Source organism: Chiloscyllium plagiosum, unplaced genomic scaffold (assembly GCF_037043375.1).
Source record: "Chiloscyllium plagiosum isolate Xiang-an unplaced genomic scaffold, Cpla_swu_hap1 HiC_scaffold_3, whole genome shotgun sequence".
Classification (NCBI taxonomy): domain Eukaryota; kingdom Metazoa; phylum Chordata; class Chondrichthyes; order Orectolobiformes; family Hemiscylliidae; genus Chiloscyllium; species Chiloscyllium plagiosum.
The window spans coordinates 98,272,072-98,291,456 of NW_028270141.1; the positions used below are offsets into that span (position 1 = coordinate 98,272,072).

General features: G+C 40.0%; 1 protein-coding gene across 2 annotated transcripts in view; it reads right to left on the reverse strand.

The window, feature by feature from the left end:
* Positions 1-1,894: 1,894 nt before the first annotated feature.
* eif2b4 (eukaryotic translation initiation factor 2B, subunit 4 delta) overlaps positions 1,895-19,385 on the reverse strand; it is a 59,355-nt gene continuing 41,864 nt past the window's right edge. For both annotated transcript variants that reach the window (XM_087981761.1, XM_087981758.1), the window contains exons 10-13: positions 18,053-18,180; positions 17,086-17,260; positions 15,697-15,877; positions 1,895-13,894 (exon numbers count right to left, since the gene is read on the reverse strand). In XM_087981761.1, the coding sequence (XP_087837887.1) occupies positions 13,698-13,894; positions 15,697-15,877; positions 17,086-17,260; positions 18,053-18,180 (681 nt within the window). In that variant the 3' untranslated portion in view covers positions 1,895-13,697. The remainder of the gene's footprint in view (positions 13,895-15,696; positions 15,878-17,085; positions 17,261-18,052; positions 18,181-19,385) is intronic.

Here is a 19,385-nt window from a genome sequence, read left to right on the forward strand (position 1 = left end):
CCATTCCTTTTATGTTTGCATAATTTACTGTTTTTCAAAAATAGCTGCCAGACCATAATGAATCAGAGTGACCATAAGTAAGATTTAGCCCAGTTGGCCATCATCATTCATCTGAAAATAATGTTAATGTCTGGAACTTTCACAGGAATTTTTAACTGTAGTTTCTGTCAATGATTCTACACCACTCCACAGACTGAAGTGTCCTCAAACTACAATCAATTAGAAAAGCATCACAGTTAAAACCTCTGAAAAGTTACTTTGCTGAATCAGGCATAACTTAAAACTCCATCTGCCACTTCTCAGATGGAGTTTAATTCGGATAAGTGTGAGGTACTGCATTTTGGAGAAGCAAATCTTAGTAGAACTTACACATTTAGTGGTAAAGTCCTAGGGAGTGTTGCTGAACAAAGAGACCTTGGAGTGCAGGTTCACAGCTCCTTGAAAATGGAGTCGCAGGTAGATAGGATAGTGAAGGCGGTGTTTGGTATGCTTTCCTTTATTGGTCAGAGTATTGAGTACAGGAGTTGGGAGGTCATGTTATGGCTGTACAGGACATTGGTTAGGCCACTGTTGGAATATTGCGTGAAATTCTAGTCTCCTTTCTATCAGAAAGATGTTGTGAAACTTGAAAGGGTTCTGAAAAGATTTATAAGGATTTTGCCAGGGTTGGAGGATTTGAGCTATAAAGAGAGGTTGAATAGGCTAGGGCTGTTTTCCCTGAAGTGTCGGAGGTTGAGGGGTGACCTTATAGAGGTTTATAAAATCATGAGAGGCATGGAGAGGATAAATAGACAAAGTATTTTCTTTGAGGTGGAAGAGTCCAGAACTAGAGGGCATAGGTTTAGGATTGAGCGGGGAAAGAGATGAGAGAGACCTAAGGGGCAACATTTTCACGCAGAGGGTGGTACGTATATGGAATGAGCTGCCAGAGGAAGTGGTAGAGGCTAGTACAATTGCAACATTTAAAAGGCATCTGGATGGGTATATGAATAGGAAGGGTTTGGAGGGATATGGGCCGGGTGTTGGTGGGTGGGACTAAATTGGGTTGGGATATCTGGTTGGCATGGACGGGTTGGACGGAAGTGTCTGTTTCCGTGCTGTACATCTCCATGACTCTAAGTTCACAAATACTACGAAAGAGTGAATTTTCAAAGTTTATTCATGATATTTAAACTTCGAACTTGGGAGCATAGATAAGGTGAATACCAAAGGGCTCCCCTATTCAGGGGAGTCCAAAACTAGAGGGCAAAGCTTTAAGGTGAGAGAAGGGGCCTGAGGGGTAACATTTTCACACTAAAGGTGACATATAAATGGGATGGAGCTGAAAATGTGTTGCTGGAAAAGCACAGCAGGTCAGGCAGCATCCAAGGAACAGGAGAGGAAGTGGTTGACATGGCAACAGTTACAACATTTAAAAGACACTTAGACAGATACATGAACAAGAAAGCTTTAGAGGGATATGTGTCAAATACAGGTAAATAGGACTAGTTCAGTTTGGGAAACCAGGTTGCATTGGACCGTCGGGTCTGTCTCCATGCTGTATGACTCTATCACTTTTATGTATGCTCCAATCATTTATGTTTCTCTCTGTAAATCTTAATTAAAAGTGAAAGATAATCAATACATTTTAATCCCTGGTCTGTTGAGAGGATGATTCAATGGCAGTCTGTCCTGCTTGATAATATCACTGTTGCTGGCAATCACCTTGACTTGGTGTCAGATTCAAACTAATATCTGACAAGTGGAAATACTCAGATACCACTAGATTGGGTGACTGGGTCAGTGTTTCGCATGGTCATTATTTGATTGTAAAATCCAAACCATGAGGGGACTTAATTATACTACAGGCTGAGAAAGCAGAAATTGTAAAATTGAGGAAATATACTACAACTAATTGTGACAACTTTATAGAAACCATTTATTTTATGCAAGCAAGAATAGGAATTTATAATGCAAAACAGTGCTACAAACATGTGACAAACTTACAGAAGCAAGCACTGGTTGTTAACAGGAAATGGTGTACATGTAAGGTTTGTTCCAGAAACCTCATTTTCTTGTTCCTTCTGGCAGCAATGTTGTTGTGATCAGGTTCCACTCAGTCAAAATTTCCTAAACATAGCTGCATTCTGGATTAAAATCAAATACTAACCAATAAAAGCTGATGATGATATACTTTAGATTGGCTGATAGTTTAAGTAAAGTCCTCAGAAAGATTCAGCATCATTGCAAACTTCAAATCCTCTGAAATTTGGTATTTGCTGGTCACATTTCTTAAATTCAACTATGATTTGCCAGGCAAATGAAAAGCGAAAAACTGTTGGTTTTATGCCATTGGCAGAAACTAACACAAACTCCAGCGTTAAAATTAGGTACCAGATCCTACATTCCTAGCAAAGCCACCACTGCAGCACTGTCACTTATACAATAGGTTGATTTTTATAACAGAAGAAAAATAACATGATCAGAGATGCAGAGTTTCAATAACAGTAAGAGCACATGTTTGTGAAAAGTTTCTGTTGGTCTTTTCAATGATAACGCAGAGAGCTGGAGGATAAAAAGGAACTGAATACTGCAATGCTGGAAATCTGAAACAAACACAGGGATTGCTGGCGAAATTCAACAGGTTTGGCAGAGAGTTAACATTTCGATACTGGAACAACTCTCTTTGAGAAGGAAGGGCATTTCCATTCTTCTCCCATCAGTGATTGAGCTGGAGGGTAGAACAGATCCTGCCACATCTTAAGCTATTTGTCTTTGAATTACACTCGACATTGATAACTGCATTGAAATCATAATGAAATGACTGAAAGATATATTTTGTGCCATTTGACTCCTCACAATGTTGGATGCTTGTTAATCTTAGAAATAGCATCACTTGTTCAAGGCACAAAAAGTTACAAGCCAAAAGCTGACACAAGTGATGACAGACTTATAGCTGATCGATTCCAGTCCATGTATAAATAAAAAGGGGTAAAGAGGAATGTAAAGTTGAGGACAAAATAATATTAGCTATGATCTTATTGAATGACATAGTAGACATGAGAGGCTGAGTGGCCCCTGGTTCTTATGTGTAAGCTAAAACGAGAAATGTAATTTTAAAGGAAGCAAAATTATTCTTTGACAGAACAAAAAGCAGCTGAAAATGTGTACACAGCAAGTGATTTTCAATTTCACCATTGAGGTTAACAATCTCCTGGAGCTCATAGTGCATACAAGAACATGTCTCAATTTTCAAGCATAGTAATCAAGACAACTAACCACAACCATGCAGGTGGGAAATTCAAGTTCAGTTAATGAAATACAATTATCATAAAATGCTTGCACTGGCAATGAGGATCTTACCAAAACTAAAGTATCATAAAACCCCATCTGGGTCATAAATGTTCTTAAGGGAAGAAATCTACCATCCTTACCTTGTCTGGCTTACATAGGCTTCATAATTGAGTCGTTGACTCAAACCATTTGGCCTAGCAAGTGTCTCAGTTGAAATCAAAATGTCAGCTCAGCACCTCCGTCTCAAGTTCAATTCCAGATGCCAATTAGTCCTGACTGCCCATCTCCAATAAATAAATAACTTTTTAAAAACCCTTATAAACAAGCAGGAAAAGGGTTTTCATCAATAACAAATGAAAATCAATCCAGAGCTCCGTAAAGAATGAGCGATTACTATGTTAATTCACTGTACTATGTGGTGTCCCAAAATTACACTGGGGTGTTATTTACTCATGTTAATTACCTGCATAAAAATTGCAATAGATTGTCATTCAGCCTTTTAAGAATTTCAGCAATGAGAATTCAAAGACTCCAAAATGTTTGCTTGATGTATTTCAAGCATCTTTTTTTCATAAAGCACTCCAGCGTGCTGTCATGCTGATGGTATTTGGCTCAAATGATGGCCCCCGCAGCATGTTCCTCAGGGCCCTGCAGCATGAAAGATGTCATATACAAATCGGCTGACCTGATTAAAAAGAACCACCCTGTTAAGAGCATCTGTCAGATACAGAATTCACTACTGTGGCTAAAGTCTTAGATTAGCATTAATAACATTTTCAAGATGCAATAGCAAACTTGATTGAAAAACTTAACCATCCAGTTATTATAGCTGCCGGTAAATGCACTATTTGTAAAAGACCCAGGCGTTGCAAAGGAGCAGTCTCCAACCTGACTACTTAACTCAGAGTGCAGCATGTAAATCAGGAACTGGTATAAGCACAATATTAGTAAATATATTTTCAAACTAATGCAATCAGAACTATTCAGTCCCTTTCTAAACTTCACAGCCTCATTCTCTTCCAAGACACTATCTGCATTCATGCAAAAAAAATACCGTAGCTGATGGAAATTTGAAATATAAGTATAAAATGTTAAAAAAAAGTTGCAAGTTTCTGATTTTATTACATTCAAAACTACAACCAGCTTTCACTAATGATAGGGCCATGACTTTGGCTGAGAAACATTTGGCCTTAAATATTTTGGGATAGCTGAGAGCATTAGTCCATAAATTAGGTTCCACTATGGATGTCAGAACTGAGCTTTTAATAATGTTTTAACATTTGTTAAAAGTTGCATGTTGTACTGTAAGAAGCATGGACCATCTCCATTCAGACCACAAGCAAGATCCTGGTTGATATAATTCACTTGTGACGTCACAGGGTAAACTGCCCTGCTTAATTTAAATCAGCAAAACTGAAAAGATTTATTTCATGCTGTAATATGTGAAAATTCGAGAGGCCAAGAACTATTAAGTAAAATTTTAACAAATTTATTTCTTAATGTATAACAGAGAACAATTAACTACCAACTATTTACAACTCCTTCCTCTAACCTACATCTTACTAATCCAATAAAACCCCGATTAAGATTTCAAAACCAGCCAGCTGTTGAATCTTCTCTTTGTATCTTCCTCTGTCTTCTTTTCTTCTTCTTAGGGTTTTCCGTTTCATAGGTCACTGATCGATAAAGGTACCTTTAAGAGAGCTATTCTTCAGGCAGTCTGTTGTTGGTTGTTGTTGTTGTTCTTCTTCATGTTGTTGGTTTGGTAGTTCGCCCTCAACTGTTCAATTTTCCCTGGTCTTATACCCCCAAAGCATCGGATTAGATTAGATTACTTTACAGTGTGGAAACAGGCCCTTCGGCCCAACAAGTCCACACCGACCCGCCGAAGCGTAACCCACCCATACCCCTACATTTACCCCTTACCTAACACTACGGGCAATTTAGCATGGCCAATTCACCTGACCTGCACATCTTTGGACTGTGGGAGGAAACCGGAGCACCCGGAGGAAACCCACGCAGACACGGGGAGAACGTGCAAACTCCACACAGTCAGTCGCCTGAGGCGGGAATTGAACCCGGGTCTCTGGCGCTGCGAGGCAGCAGTGCTAACCACTGTGCCACCGTGCTTGTGCCACTGATTTTTAATACTGTCAATATACTAAATTCAAACTGGATCGGAGTTTGGTATTTTTCACGGTATAATTTAAACTGATTGGCCTAATTCAAATTTGTTTCTTTTTGTTTCCAGGTAACCAGCTACCCTAGCAACTGGACCAAAAGGTTACATTATATGTTGTTCAGAACACTTGGTGCTGTCAGGTAGTTCTACTAGCTTTTAACTTTCTTAAAGGTACAGTACACCCACATCTTCATAACACACTGTCCCACTTATAATCTAAGCTTCCCGTTTTCAGTCTCCTACCTTGTAATAAAGCTTAATGGAAGCTTGAGGAACACCACCTAACCTTTTAATTAAAAATTAGTCACTTTTCAGCTTTGCACTCATCATTACTGAGCTCAACAATTTCAGATTATAACACACCGCTCCCATTTTCATCCCCAGCAGATACCTGTTAACAATGATTCTGCTGTGGCCACTTACAACTTCTTTAGAACCACCTCTTTTAAAAAAAAATAAAGCTTGTCATGTTAACATCTGAAATCAAAAGAAAATGGTAGGAATATAGAATTAACTTTTCAGGTCTGTGACCATCCGTCAGAACCCATTTTTCGACTAACATGTGATTTTGCTTGGCTGGAAGGTCTTCCCCATGTTTCAACTTGCAGATCACCATAACCAGAGTATCTCACAGGTTGAGTATCACTGTCTCTGCCATGTACTTACCATATGGTGATATAGTTCAACATTTTCTTTAATGTGTTGATTGCTGTCTTGCAGCGGTTGGAGAACAATGATGAGTTCTGATAAAAAGTCGTCAGCTTCAGATGTTAACTTTTTTATAAAACATACAGTTCCTGCCAAATCAGCTTAATATTTCTACTATTTTCTGATTTTTAAAAAAATTTCAAATTACTACTTTGTTGATCTATTCGCAATCAGAAAGAAGTATTGGAACTTCATCAACATTGCAATCAATTGGCACTTTTTCAGCAATAACTTGTCCATCAATGCTCAGTTTGGGTTCCTCCAGGTCTATTTAGAGCTAGGCCTCAGTTACAGCCTTAGTCCAAGTAAGGATTAAAGAGTTGTCTTCCAGAGTGAGGTGAGTGCAACTGCCTTCAATCAAAGTAGCATTTGACCAAGTGTGGCTTCGGGGAATACTAACAAGACAAAGTCCATGCAATTTTACATCCACTTTGTAACACATAGCTACAATATTGTGAACAGAAATTCTTGTTACTGACTTTGTTTAGTCTCTCACCCATTAGTACAAATGTAAGATTGCAAAATTTCAAACAATCACACCAATTTATATGACAGGAGAAAATATGGTGATTGGTTGGTAACATGACTGATTGGCCACAGCATTACCATGGAGAAAGCAACAGGGAACTGCAGCCGGCCCAAACATGTGGCAATTCAAAGAAAGCTTTTGTTTACAACAAACAGGTGCGTACCCATGAATATAAGTTGCTTCTAGCAAGTCAATAATACTTTCTACTGAGCCACATTACAAGCTCCACTGGTTATCCTAAGAGAATGAGAAAAAAAGTGCAACTGAGCAGAATGCAAGAACAGCAGTAACAGCATTGAACAGACCTGTTCCTATCACAACAGCTTATGCACAGTCCCCAACCCAACCAAAAGTTGCCGTAATGCTCTACAATCCTTGTTTTGTGATGTAATTCTGTACCATTATTCAGGTCTTAGATGCCATTATCACTTGATTTCCCCCCTACCCCCCCATTTAAGGGAGACAAACAAGAGAGGCAATGATGACAATAGCTTATTTGTATATGCCTTTATAACATCATAGAAATTCTAAAGGCACTTTAAATGAGCATTCTAAAACACAATCTCACACTGAGCCATAAAGGAAAAGCACAAGTAAATTAAAAGTTGGATTTTGTTAAAGTGATAACATTTAGGAATGAGAACTGAAGTTTAAATTGGGCATTTGTTGAAATCTCTGCCATTATTCAGAATACTACTGCCATCTATTGGCAAAAGTAAAATCCTCCCATTTAAAAGCTGCAGTCATGTTCACACAGTTCACACTTTTACTGTAATAATGTGACTGAAAACATCAAAATATTGGCAGAACAATGTGCCTTGCAACTAATTGTGAACAATACCGACTGGTTTAAGATTAGATTGACTGCATCTCTCAAGTAGCTATGCATTGTAAGGGAAGGCTCAAGAAGGGAAATAGGAGGAGGTAACTCTTTAAATAAGGGTCAAGTAAAATTTCTGGATTAATTTTAAAACTGAGAGATGGGAGCAGTTCCATAGGATGTACTTTCTAAGTTAGTAAATAAAAGTGCAACGTTCTCCTTCAACGAGCAGTATAACAGTATATAAAACTACAAATAATGTTAATTACATTTGTGTTTGCACAATGAATTAGCCATATCCCCAAAGTAATTGTTCCAATTCTGACTAGCAACTAAAAACAAAATGTAATAGAGACCCAGTTATTAAGGATACAGTCTTAACAGATACTCATAGTGTATGCATTTGTACTTTAACTTGTGAGTTTGTTGAAAAAGTAATAAAATGAAAAGCAGTGCTGGAGAGTGGATTTTTAAAACCACTATGCTAATTAGGGAAATTTCTTCTTGAAAGCTGTATGGTGACCTTGTACAGTGTTGCAAACTTTCAGTTATGTATATCTTGTGGCACTGTTTCCTCCTCCCCCCACCCCAACACCCGAAAAAGAGAGTTTCATGGGGATGATGCATGTTTCGCTGTTTGGTGAGTTTAGGAGGTATAGCATCACTACAATGCAACTGAGCAAAAATTTCTTCCCAACATTCTCTCCAGCATCTAGGCTATAGTGGTGTCCATCTCTATAACACCATTTGCTTCATCTCTCCACAATGCTTATCTCCCAGTGAAGTCCTCTTCCATTTCTTTCTCACCTCCAGACCAGACTAAACCAATTCTCTTTTCACAGGTCTCCCATCCACTATGAAGCTCCAGTGAATTTAAATATCCCGTGTCTGGCTCATATCCTGCATCAGGTCATAGAGTCATAGGGATTGTACAGCATGGAAGCAGACCCTTTGGTCCAACCCATCCATGCTGACCACATATCCCAACCCAATCTAGTACCACCTACCAGCACCTGGCCCATATCCCTCCAAACCCTTCCTATTCATATAACCATCCAGATGCCTTTTAAATGTTGCAATTGTTCCAGCCTCCACCACTTCCTCTGGCAGCTCATTCCATACACATACCACTCTCTGCGTGAAAAAGTTGCCACTTATATCATATCTTTCTCCTCTCACCGTAAACCAATGCCCTCCAGTTCTGGACTCCCCCACCCCAGGGGAAAGACTTTGTCTGTTTATCCTATCCATGCCCCCCATGATTTTATAAACCTCTACAATGACACCTCTCAGCCTCCGACACTCCAGGGAAAACAGCCCCAGCCTATTCAACCTCTCCCTATAGCTCAAGTCCTCCAACTCTGGCAACATCCTTGTAAATCTTTTCTGAACCGTTTCAAGTTTCACAACATCTTTCCGATAGAAAGGAGACCAGAATTGCACTCAATATTCCAACAGTGCCCTAACCTAAAATGATCTCCCAACTCCTGTATTCAATACTCTGACCAATAAAGGAAAGCATACCAAATGCCGCCTTCACTATCCCATCTACCTGCAACTCCACTTTCAAGGAGCTATGAACCTGCACTCCAAGGTCTCTTTGTTCAGCAACACTCCCTAGGACCTTACCATTAAGTGTACAAGTCCAGCTCAGACTTGCTTTCCCAAAATGCAGCACCTCGCATTTATCTGAACTAAACTCCATCTGCCACTTCTCAGCCCACGGGCCCATCTGATCAACATCCCGTTGTAATCTGAGGTAACCTTCTTCGCTATCCACTACACCTCCAATTTTGGTGTCATTGGCAAACTTACTAACTGTACGTCTTATGCTCACATCCAAATCATTTGTATAAATGATTAAAAGCAGTGGACACAGCACCGATCCTTGTGGCACTCCACTGGTCACAGGCCTCCAGTCTGAAAAACAACCCTCCACCACCACCCTCTGTCTTCTACCTTTGAGCCAGTTCTGTATCCAAATTACGAGTTCTCCTTGTATTTCATGACATCTAACCTTGCTCACCAGACTCCCATGGGGAATCTTGTCGAACACCTTACTGAAGTCCATATAGATCACATCTACTGCTCTGCCCTCATCATTCCTCTGTTACCTCTTCAAAAAGCTCAATCAAGTTCGTGAGACATAATTTCCCACGCATAAAGCCATGTTGACTATCCCTAATCAGTTCTTGCCTTTCCAAATACATGTACATCCTGTCCCTTAGGATTCCCTCCAACAACTTGCCCACCAACATCAGGCTCACTGGTCTATAGTTCCCTGGCTTGTCCTTAGCACCTTTCTTAAACAGTGGCACCACGTTAGCCAACCTCCAGTCTTCCGGCACCTCACCTGTGACTATCCATGATACAAATATCTCAGTAAGAGGCCCAGCAATCACTTCCCTAGCTTCCCACAGAGGTCTAAGGTACACCTGATCAGGTACTGGGGATTTATCTATTTTTATGTATTTCAAGACATCCAGCACTTCCTCCTCTGTAAAATGGACGTTTTTCAAGATGTCACCATCTAATTTCCTACAGTCTATATCTTACATGTCCTTTTCCACAGTAAATACTGATGCAAAATACTCGTTTAGTATCTCCCCCATCTCCTGTGGTTCCACACAAAGGCCGCGTTGCTGATCTTTGAGGGGCCCTATTCTCTCCCTAGTTACCTTTTTGTTCTTAATGTATTTGTAAACACCCTTTGGATTCTCCGTAATTCTATTTGCCAAAGCTATCTCATGGCCCCTTTTTGCCCTCCTGATTTCTCTCTTAAGTATACTCCTATTGCCTTCATACTCAATCTATCCTGTCTGTACCTGACATATGCTACCTTCTTTTTCTTAACCAAACCCTCAATTTCTTTAGTTATCCAGCATTCCTTATTCTTACCAGCCTTTCCTTTTAACCTAACAGGAATACACTTTCTCTGGATTCTCGTTATCTAATTTCTGAAGGCTTCCCATTTTCCAGCTGTCCCTTTATCTGCGAACATCTCACCCAGTCAGCTTTTGAAAGTTCTAATACCGTCAAAATTTGCCTTCCTCCAATTTAGAACTTCGACTTTTAGATCTAGTCTATCCTTTTCCATCACTATTTTAAAACTAATAGAATTATGGTTGCTGGCCCCAAAGTGCTTCCCCAGTGACACCTCATTCACCTGCCCTGTCTAATTTCCCAAGAGTAGGTCAGGTTTTGCACCTTCTCTAGTAGGTACATCCACATACTGAATCAGAAAATGTTCTTGTACATATTTAACAAATTCCTCTGCATCTAAACCCGTAACAAAATGGCAGTCCCAGTCTATGTTTGGAAAATTAAAATCCCCTACCATAACCACCCTATCATTCTTACGGATAACTGACATCTCCTTACAAATGTGTTTCTCAATTTCCTTCTGACTGTTAGGGGTCTATAATACAAACCCAATAAGGTGATCATCCCTTTCTTATTTCTCAGTTCCAACCAAATAACTTGCCTGGATGTATTTCCAGGAATATCTTCCCTAGGCACAGCTGCAATGCTATCCCTTATCAAAAACGCCTCTCCTTCTATCCTTCCTATACCATTTTTGTATCCTGGAACATTCAGCTGCCAATGCTGTCCATCCCTGAGTCATATTTCTGTAATTGCTATGATATCCCAGTCCCATGTTCCTAACCATGCCCTGAGTTCATGTGCCTTCCCTGTTAGGCCTCTTGCATTGAAATAAATGCAGTTTAATTTATCTGTCCTACCTTGTTCTCTGCTATGTCCCTGCCTTCCTCGACTATTTGATTCACCTTTGTTCTCAACTGTACCAGTCTCAAATTGAAATCTTTCCTCACTATCCACCTGGGTCCGACCCTCCCACCTTACTAGTTTAAATCTTCCCGAGCAGCTCTAACAAATCACCCTGCCAGTATATTAGTCCCCTCCCAATTTAGGTGCAATCCGTCCTTCTTGTACAGGTCACTTCTACCCCAAAACAGCTTCCAATGATCCAAAAATGTGAATCCTTCTCCCATAAACCAGCTCCTCAGCCATGCATTCATCTGCTCTATCCTCCTATTCCTACCCTCAGGAGCTTGTAGCACCGGGAGCAATCCAGATATTACTGCTCTCGAGGACCTCCTTTTAAAATTCCTGCCTAACTCTCTTTAATCTCCCTTCAGAATCTCAATCTTTCCTCTTCCTATTTCCCCTTCCTGGTTCCATTGTGTACAATGACCTCCTGCTGGCCCTTCTCCCCCGTGAGAACATTCTGCACCCTCTCTGAGACATCCTTGATCCTGGCACCAGGGAAACAACACACTATTCTGCTTTTTCTCTGCTGGCCACAGAAACATCTGTCTGTACCTCTAACTACAGAATCCCCTAACACAATTGATCTCTTGGAACCCGACGTACCTCTCATTGCATTAGAGACAGTCTCAATACCAGAAACTTGGCTGTTCGTGCTATGTTTCCCTGAGAATCCTTCACCCCCTACATTTTGCAAAACAGCACACTTACTTAAAATGGGGATAGCCACAGAAGACTCCTGCACTACCTGCCTACCTCTCTTACCTTTCCTGGAGTTAACTCCTATGTGACTGTATCTGAGACTTAAACCCCTTCCTATAACTGCCATCCATCACATCCCCTTGCTCTTGTAAATTCCTCATTGCTTCTAACTGTTTCTCCAACCAACCCATTCGATCTGATAGGATTCGCAACCAACGGCATTTATTGCAAATATAATCCTCAGTAACCCGTAAACTCTCCCTAAACTCCCACATCCGACAAAAAGAGCAATTCACTCTACTAAGGGCCATTTTTGTTCTTTCAATTTACAGACCCAGAACATAGCACTGTCTTATTCCTCTACAAAACACTGCGCCAGGTTAAATTAATACTTATGGTTTATATTTTAAGTTTAGTCAAGAGACATAGCTCAATAAAACATATAATCAAGAAGTCTCAATCATCTAGCACCCATGCTTTTGTTGACTCACTTTGTCATTTCTAAGAATGGCAAGGGTCTCTGTCCCCTCTCTAACTGCCCTTGAACGTAGTGGCTTTTGGCAATTTCAGAAGGCAATTGCATTCATCTTTACAATGGATCTGGAATTACATATGCACCAGTCCACGTAAAGTTTACGGACTTCCTTCTCTAAAGGATATCAATCAACTTGAATGGGCTTTGACAAAAATCAATATAGTTGCCATAGTGACCGCTCTTACCAACTTTTAAGTCCAGATTTTCTTTTACTGCAACATCAATTCCATCAGCTGCCATGATAGGATTTGAACCCAAGTCCTCTCAGAATGAGCCTGTACCTCTAGCTGCCTAATCCACTGATAACACCACTACGTCAGCAACTCCCAAACATCCATTTAAATTTGGTATACATTTGCAGAAATCCTCATGCATCTATGCCTCTCTCAATTTTTAAAACCTCATACTAAGCCAAATCTTGTTATTCATTACAACAACATAAACTGCTGGAGAAACTCAGCAGGTCTGGCAGCATCTGCAGAGAGAACACAGTGTTAAAGTTTTGAGTCCAATGATCTTTTGTCAGAATGCAGATTGCTATTTATTACATTGTCTCTTGCAAATCTCCTTCATCTCACTATTGTTAGTGATGCTTTCAGTCATGAAGCTATGGGATTCCCTGGCTAAACCTTTCTGTCTTAAGAACTCCCCCCATAATACTCAACTGTTTGTCCAAGAATCTGATTGCACCTTCTGATATCCCCTTCCACTGCTCATAAGTCTTTGTGAAATCCGTTGACAACAAGGATAGAAGCAAAAAAAAAACAATGTTTTTGTTGTTGTAATGTCATATGGGGATGAGTGACTCATCTCATGCCGCTCCCAGATCCTCCCAGTTGGAAAGCTGAACAAATGAAATGGTTGGTACATCCTTCCTATGACGTCTATCAAGGACTGAAGATTAAACCAAATATTTTCGCTCTAACTTGTTCAACAGGATCTATGGGAGTTACTTGAAAGAGGACATTGTGAGCATGTTCAGCAAGTACAATCACGTTGAAACAAATTCAACAAATTTTCTCATGGTCATTCCACAGAAGAACACAAAGAATGAACGAACCTTTTTTTTTTATTATAGATGCCAGTGAAACTTGATTAACACTGTAGCCACAATCATCACGGTCCATAGCAATTGATCAGATGGTTTCACAATGTTCCACTACTCCACATTCTTTACACGGAGTACAACTGGAACTGAGGTACACGGGATCATTCCCAAGTCTGTGATTACCAAATCAACGAAGTCAGGTGGTGTGACGTCATATACCAAGTTAAGAAGGTGCAGTTTAGGATTTGAGTGCCAACTCTTCAGTGGAGTGCTTCCATTCCGAGTCATCAAAAGATCATCCGGGTCATCTGAAAATTGAGGAAATTCACTATGAACTTAGACCTATAACTGAACTTTATTGGTTGGAAGATGTCTTGGGATATCTTGTGCTAGAAAAAGGTGCTGTAACAATGCAAGTATTTCTTTCACTCAATAATAATTCAGAAATAGGAGATCAGCAATGGTTTATTCATCTATGAGGTTAATAACACATGAAAATTAGATTAGATTACATACAGTGTGGAAACAGGCCCTTTGGCCCAACCAGTCCACATCGACCTTCCGAAGAGCATCCCACCCAGACCCATTCCCCTACATTTACCCCTTCACCTAACACGATGGGCAATTTAGCATGGCCAATTCACCTAACCTGCACATTTTTGGATTGTGGGAGGAAACCAGAGCACCCGGAGGAAACCCACGCGGACACGGGGAGAATGTGCAAACTCCACACAGTCAGTTGCCTGAGGCGGGAATTGAACCCGGGTCTCTGGCATTGTGAGGCAGCAGTGCTAACCACTGTGCCACCATGCCGTATACATGTTGTCACAATTAACCCATAGATAAGTTACCTTTTCAAGATATAACTGGTCTGTTAGGCCTATGAACAGAATACTCTGTTCCGCCACAACAAACGTTGTATTTTTAAAAACAAATTCCTTAGAAGATTAAGCACTTGCAATAATAATGAGACCAAAGTTATCGACATAAACCTTTGTAGTCACTTTTCTGTCAAGAGCCAAATTTTCCCATCTTATTCTCAGTTCCAAAAGGTGCAATGAAACTTGTACGCAACAGAAAGCAAATAAATATCTCATTTTTTATGTAAAGCCAAATTTAATAAATACTAAAGTATCCATAGAGAAAACAAAAATTAAAGTAGTGGAGACAGAAAAGTGAAATATAAATAATTATCTTTAATTTCTTAATTGTTTAATTTCAGTTGTGAAGTCTAATATAATATTTCACTACCCATGCCGAATCTGATACAAGAATTAAATGACCACACTATTAGGATTGGAAATGTGTTGCTGGAAAAGCGCAGCAGGTCAGGCAGCATCCAGGGAACAGGAGAATCGACTTTTCGGGCATAAGCCCTTCTTCAGGAAATGTCCCGAAACGTCGATTCTCCTGTTCCCTGGATGCTGCCTGACCTGCTGCGCTTTTCCAGCAACACATTTCCAGCTCTGATCTCCAGCATCTGCAGACCTCACTTTCTCCACACTATTAGGATTGTATAGCACAAGCACAGCTGAAGACCATGATGAAATAAACAGTCGAAGCAGTTGGGGTATAGACTACTGTGCAACAAGTCACAGCTTGAAAGAGGATATATGATAAAACAATAGACAAAACTATAAAAACAGAAAGTAATTCAATATTATTACATTTCAGTATTGACATAAATAGTAAGTGAAGGTTAACATCACTCTCCACAAACAATTCCTGAACTGTCCACTTTAATTTATCGTCCTGAACAGAAAGAAAATTCCTCATTTTTCTATAGAATACGTTTTATGTTCACTCCTATGCTAACTTCCCTAATACTACCAGGGCCAGGTGGAGGGTAGCATGGAACTTTGTATCTGACATCACAAACAATGGTGCTAGCTAAGGAGACATTGAACAGAAATAGTTTTCAAGAAAATCAGATTATCGTTTTTCAAATGAGTAGCCAGCGTTATTTGCACCCTCCACAAACACTAGTGAATAGGCCATATTACTAATGTGCCTTCATTTAACATAAGTTCTATTATATAACTTCATAAATAGACCACTCCTTCATTCAAAACTGTAACTGTTTAAGAGAGAAAGAAAATATAATACTTACCTAGTTCATTCGATACAAATGAATCCGTCTGAACTCTTTCACAAAACTTGTATGTTTCACAACACACCAGGACTGGGACATTGAATGCTTTGGCCAAAAGTGCGATCTGTGATGTCCCCACACGTGACATTACATAGCCATTCGCCAGGAGGGCATGTGCACCCAGGAACACTTTAGAAACCTATGTGAAAAATGATGTTGGATAGTTAATGCAAACCTTGGGGTAGACCAAATGTCATTCCAAAAAATAAAATATTTCCAAGCAGCTAAATTAATTACATGGGAGGACAGGAAAGGCTATGCAAATGTTGAATAATGTTTTCAATCACCAAATACTATACAAAATTTGAATCATACAATTTTTTTCTGTAATTTCAGATGTCACATACATTTTGAAGACAGGCGAAAACTGTGATAGGTGAGACAGCATTTTAAAACTTACTCCACTTAACTTGCTGTGACATTGCACAGAATTTGTATTTGAAAAATAAGTCCCATCTTTGCTGATCTCACATTCAGATTCTGTCATTCTTTCCTAGTCTTCCACTGAGTGTGCTGCTTTCCTCCAACAATTTCAGCTACATTCTCTCCTGTTATATTTTATTCACATAATGACCTCATTTACACACTTGCTGCCACACCCCAGCCCAAGAGTTCTATTCTGTGTTTGTTTGTTTACTCATTTTCATTGAATGCACGAGATATTTATAATTCAAGGTCATGACTTGAAACATTAACTGTTTCCTGCACCACAAATGTTTCCAGAGCCAAGGTATTTCCAGCACTTCCAGTTTTTATTTAAGATTCCCAACATATGAAATGTCTTGTTTTTAGATATATTTTTATGTACACCCCTCCTTCTGCATGTTTCACAGAATAACTTATGTGCACTTTGTCACTGCTTCTCTCTGTACCTTTCACAATGATCACAGTGTCAAAGCCAATCACAAAGCTCGAAACATCACACTGACACAGAAACGAAGATGCTTTTCTCTGGCTATAAAGTCCTGACCAACTGGGGCATTAGCTTAATTTTTAATACACTCTTACATAGAACTCAATCAGCAAAGCATTACTTTTGGCCCCAAAGGAAATTCGTGAGCATCTAGTGATGGTAAGGAGGTAGTGCAACAGTGTTGTCTGGCAGGTGTCAATGCTAATCTTTCAGTGTCATTATCAGCAACCTTTCTAGTCAAAACCAAAACAATGTTATGTGCACTCAAAAGATCTAAAATGGATAGAACAAAAAGTAGTATTTTCTTGTCATACAGTTCCCCAAGACGTTGTGTCTCATTGAACAGAAAAAAGTTTGTTTTTCAAAAAAGGCAGGACACCCTAAGCAGAAAAAGTGATAAACAGAAAGACATTTAAGGATATTTACAAACACACCTCAGGTAGAATATAAGACACAGCACTAATCAGAATGTAAGTGCAGTGAATCCCATTCCGCACTAATCTCCGGAGTGCCTCTCTTCCTTCCAGTTTAGGCCGGCTGTCTACCACTATCACCTTGAACTTCTTTGCCTTGTGTGCATCACAAAGGATAGAGGTCACTAAAGAAGAACTGAAAAAAGGTAATAAAATCAGAATACAATTTGAGGCATAAAGCTACGATTTACAATTCAGAGATAGCACAGAGCATGATGCACCAACACAATCCCTGTGCTTTATCATTCGACAATCATTGTTTTCAAGAAAGTTTAACTAACTTTCAAGTCAAGGAATCTTATTTGATATTTCCAATTTGCAAATAACAACTTCCCTTCATGTCATTATGCTCACAGAATGACAGTTCATCTTCAAAAAAGTGCTAACCTATTCTCGGATAAACAGTGATATAGAATAAGATACACATCTAATTGGTGCACTGCACAGACACGTGGGTCTCCAATTTAAAACAGAAACATTTAAATTTAGACATGTTCTTGCATGCAAACATTATCATTTCAGACAACTATTTTACTTTGTAGCTACTGCACCATAGTCCAAGATAATCTCATGGCACGGTGGCTCAGTGGTTAGCACTGCTGCCCCACAGCACCAGGGTCCCAGGTTTGATTCCAGCCTCGGGCTGTGTGGAGTTTGCACATTCTCCCTGTGGCTGCGGGGTTTCCTCCGGGTATTCTGGTTTCCTCCCACAGTCCAAGGATGTGCTGGTCAGGTGAACTGGCCACGCTAAATTGCCCACAGTGTTAGGTGCATCATTCAGAGGGAAATGGGTCTGGGTGGGTTGCTCTTCGGAGGGTCAGTGGGGACTGGTTGGACCAAAGGGCCTGTTTCCACACTGTAGGAAATCTATCTAATACTAACAAGGGACTAATGATTTAAACAACTCAACATTTCCAATATTACTTACCATCCATATACCAGAATTACATCATCATCATTAATTTTCTCCGATGCTGATTTTGATATGGCTTCAGCAGCCAGGTGAATCTTCTCATTTACGTATTTATCTATACAATTTAATAGCATTTCTTTTGCCTGAAAGTAAAACAAAAGATAAGCTTACAGATATTTGTTTCTTCTTATTTTTAGATAGAATAAGAAACAAAAGATCATGCACAATGAAAGTCATTTGGGACTGCATTAAAAGTTGGTCCCCTACTGTCAACAAAAAAAAAAGCAGGACATGTGCAGCACATCCAGAATGGATTTCAAAAATTCAGCAAAGCCAAAAAGATTTTAAGATTTTAAGCAATCCATCAATATATAAAGTAAAAGGAACAGGGCATCAAACCACCTCAGCAGGAAAAAAATGTCATACCACCAGGGAGTACAGAATGGAATCAAAATGGGGTCTGAACAATTGTTCCAAACTCAAGACTCGCCTTACATGAAAAGGGTTTTATAGCCAAAGAATAAATTATTCATCTTGGTTCAACCAGTTACAAGAGGTTGGAACAGTAATACGGAAATAGATGAATCTTTCGGAAATTTTTGCTAACTTAAATGTAGAAAATATGTTTACTCTGAGTACAGGTCAGAGGCATGTCACCTAACTGAGTAACCTGGTGTCAGCAGGCCACAACACATCTTGTGGGGCAGTCAACCAAAGACATCAGTCATAAGCTGGACAAGGTAGTGATGAAGGCTTTCAGCATGCTCGCTTTCATCAGTCAGAACACTGAGTATAATAGTTGGCATGCCTTGATGCAGCTTACAAGATGTTGGTTAGGTCACATTTTGAAAACCTGCGCCCACACCTCCCCCCTCATCTCCATCCAAGGCCCCAAAGGAGCCTTCCACATCCAAAGTTTCACCTGCACATCCACCAATATCATTTATGGTATCCGTTGCTCCCAATGCGGTCTTCTCTACATTGGGGAGACTGGACGCCTCCTAGCAGAACACTTTAGGGAACATCAACCCCACCACACCGTGGTCAAACATTTCAATTCCCCCTCCCACTGTGCTGAGGACATGGAGGTCCTGGACCTCCTCCACCACTGCTCCCCCACCACACAACGCATGGAGGAAGAACACTTCCACCTCGGAACACTTCAACCCCAGGGCATCAATGTGAACTTCGCCAGTTTCCTCATTTCCCCTCCCCCCCACCTTACCCCAGTTCCAACCTGCCAGCTCAGCACCATCCTCATGACCTGTCCTATCTGCCAATCTTCCTTCCCACCTATCTAATTTAATTGTGAAAACTGAGCAGCATGGACAAATTGGGCCAAAAGGGC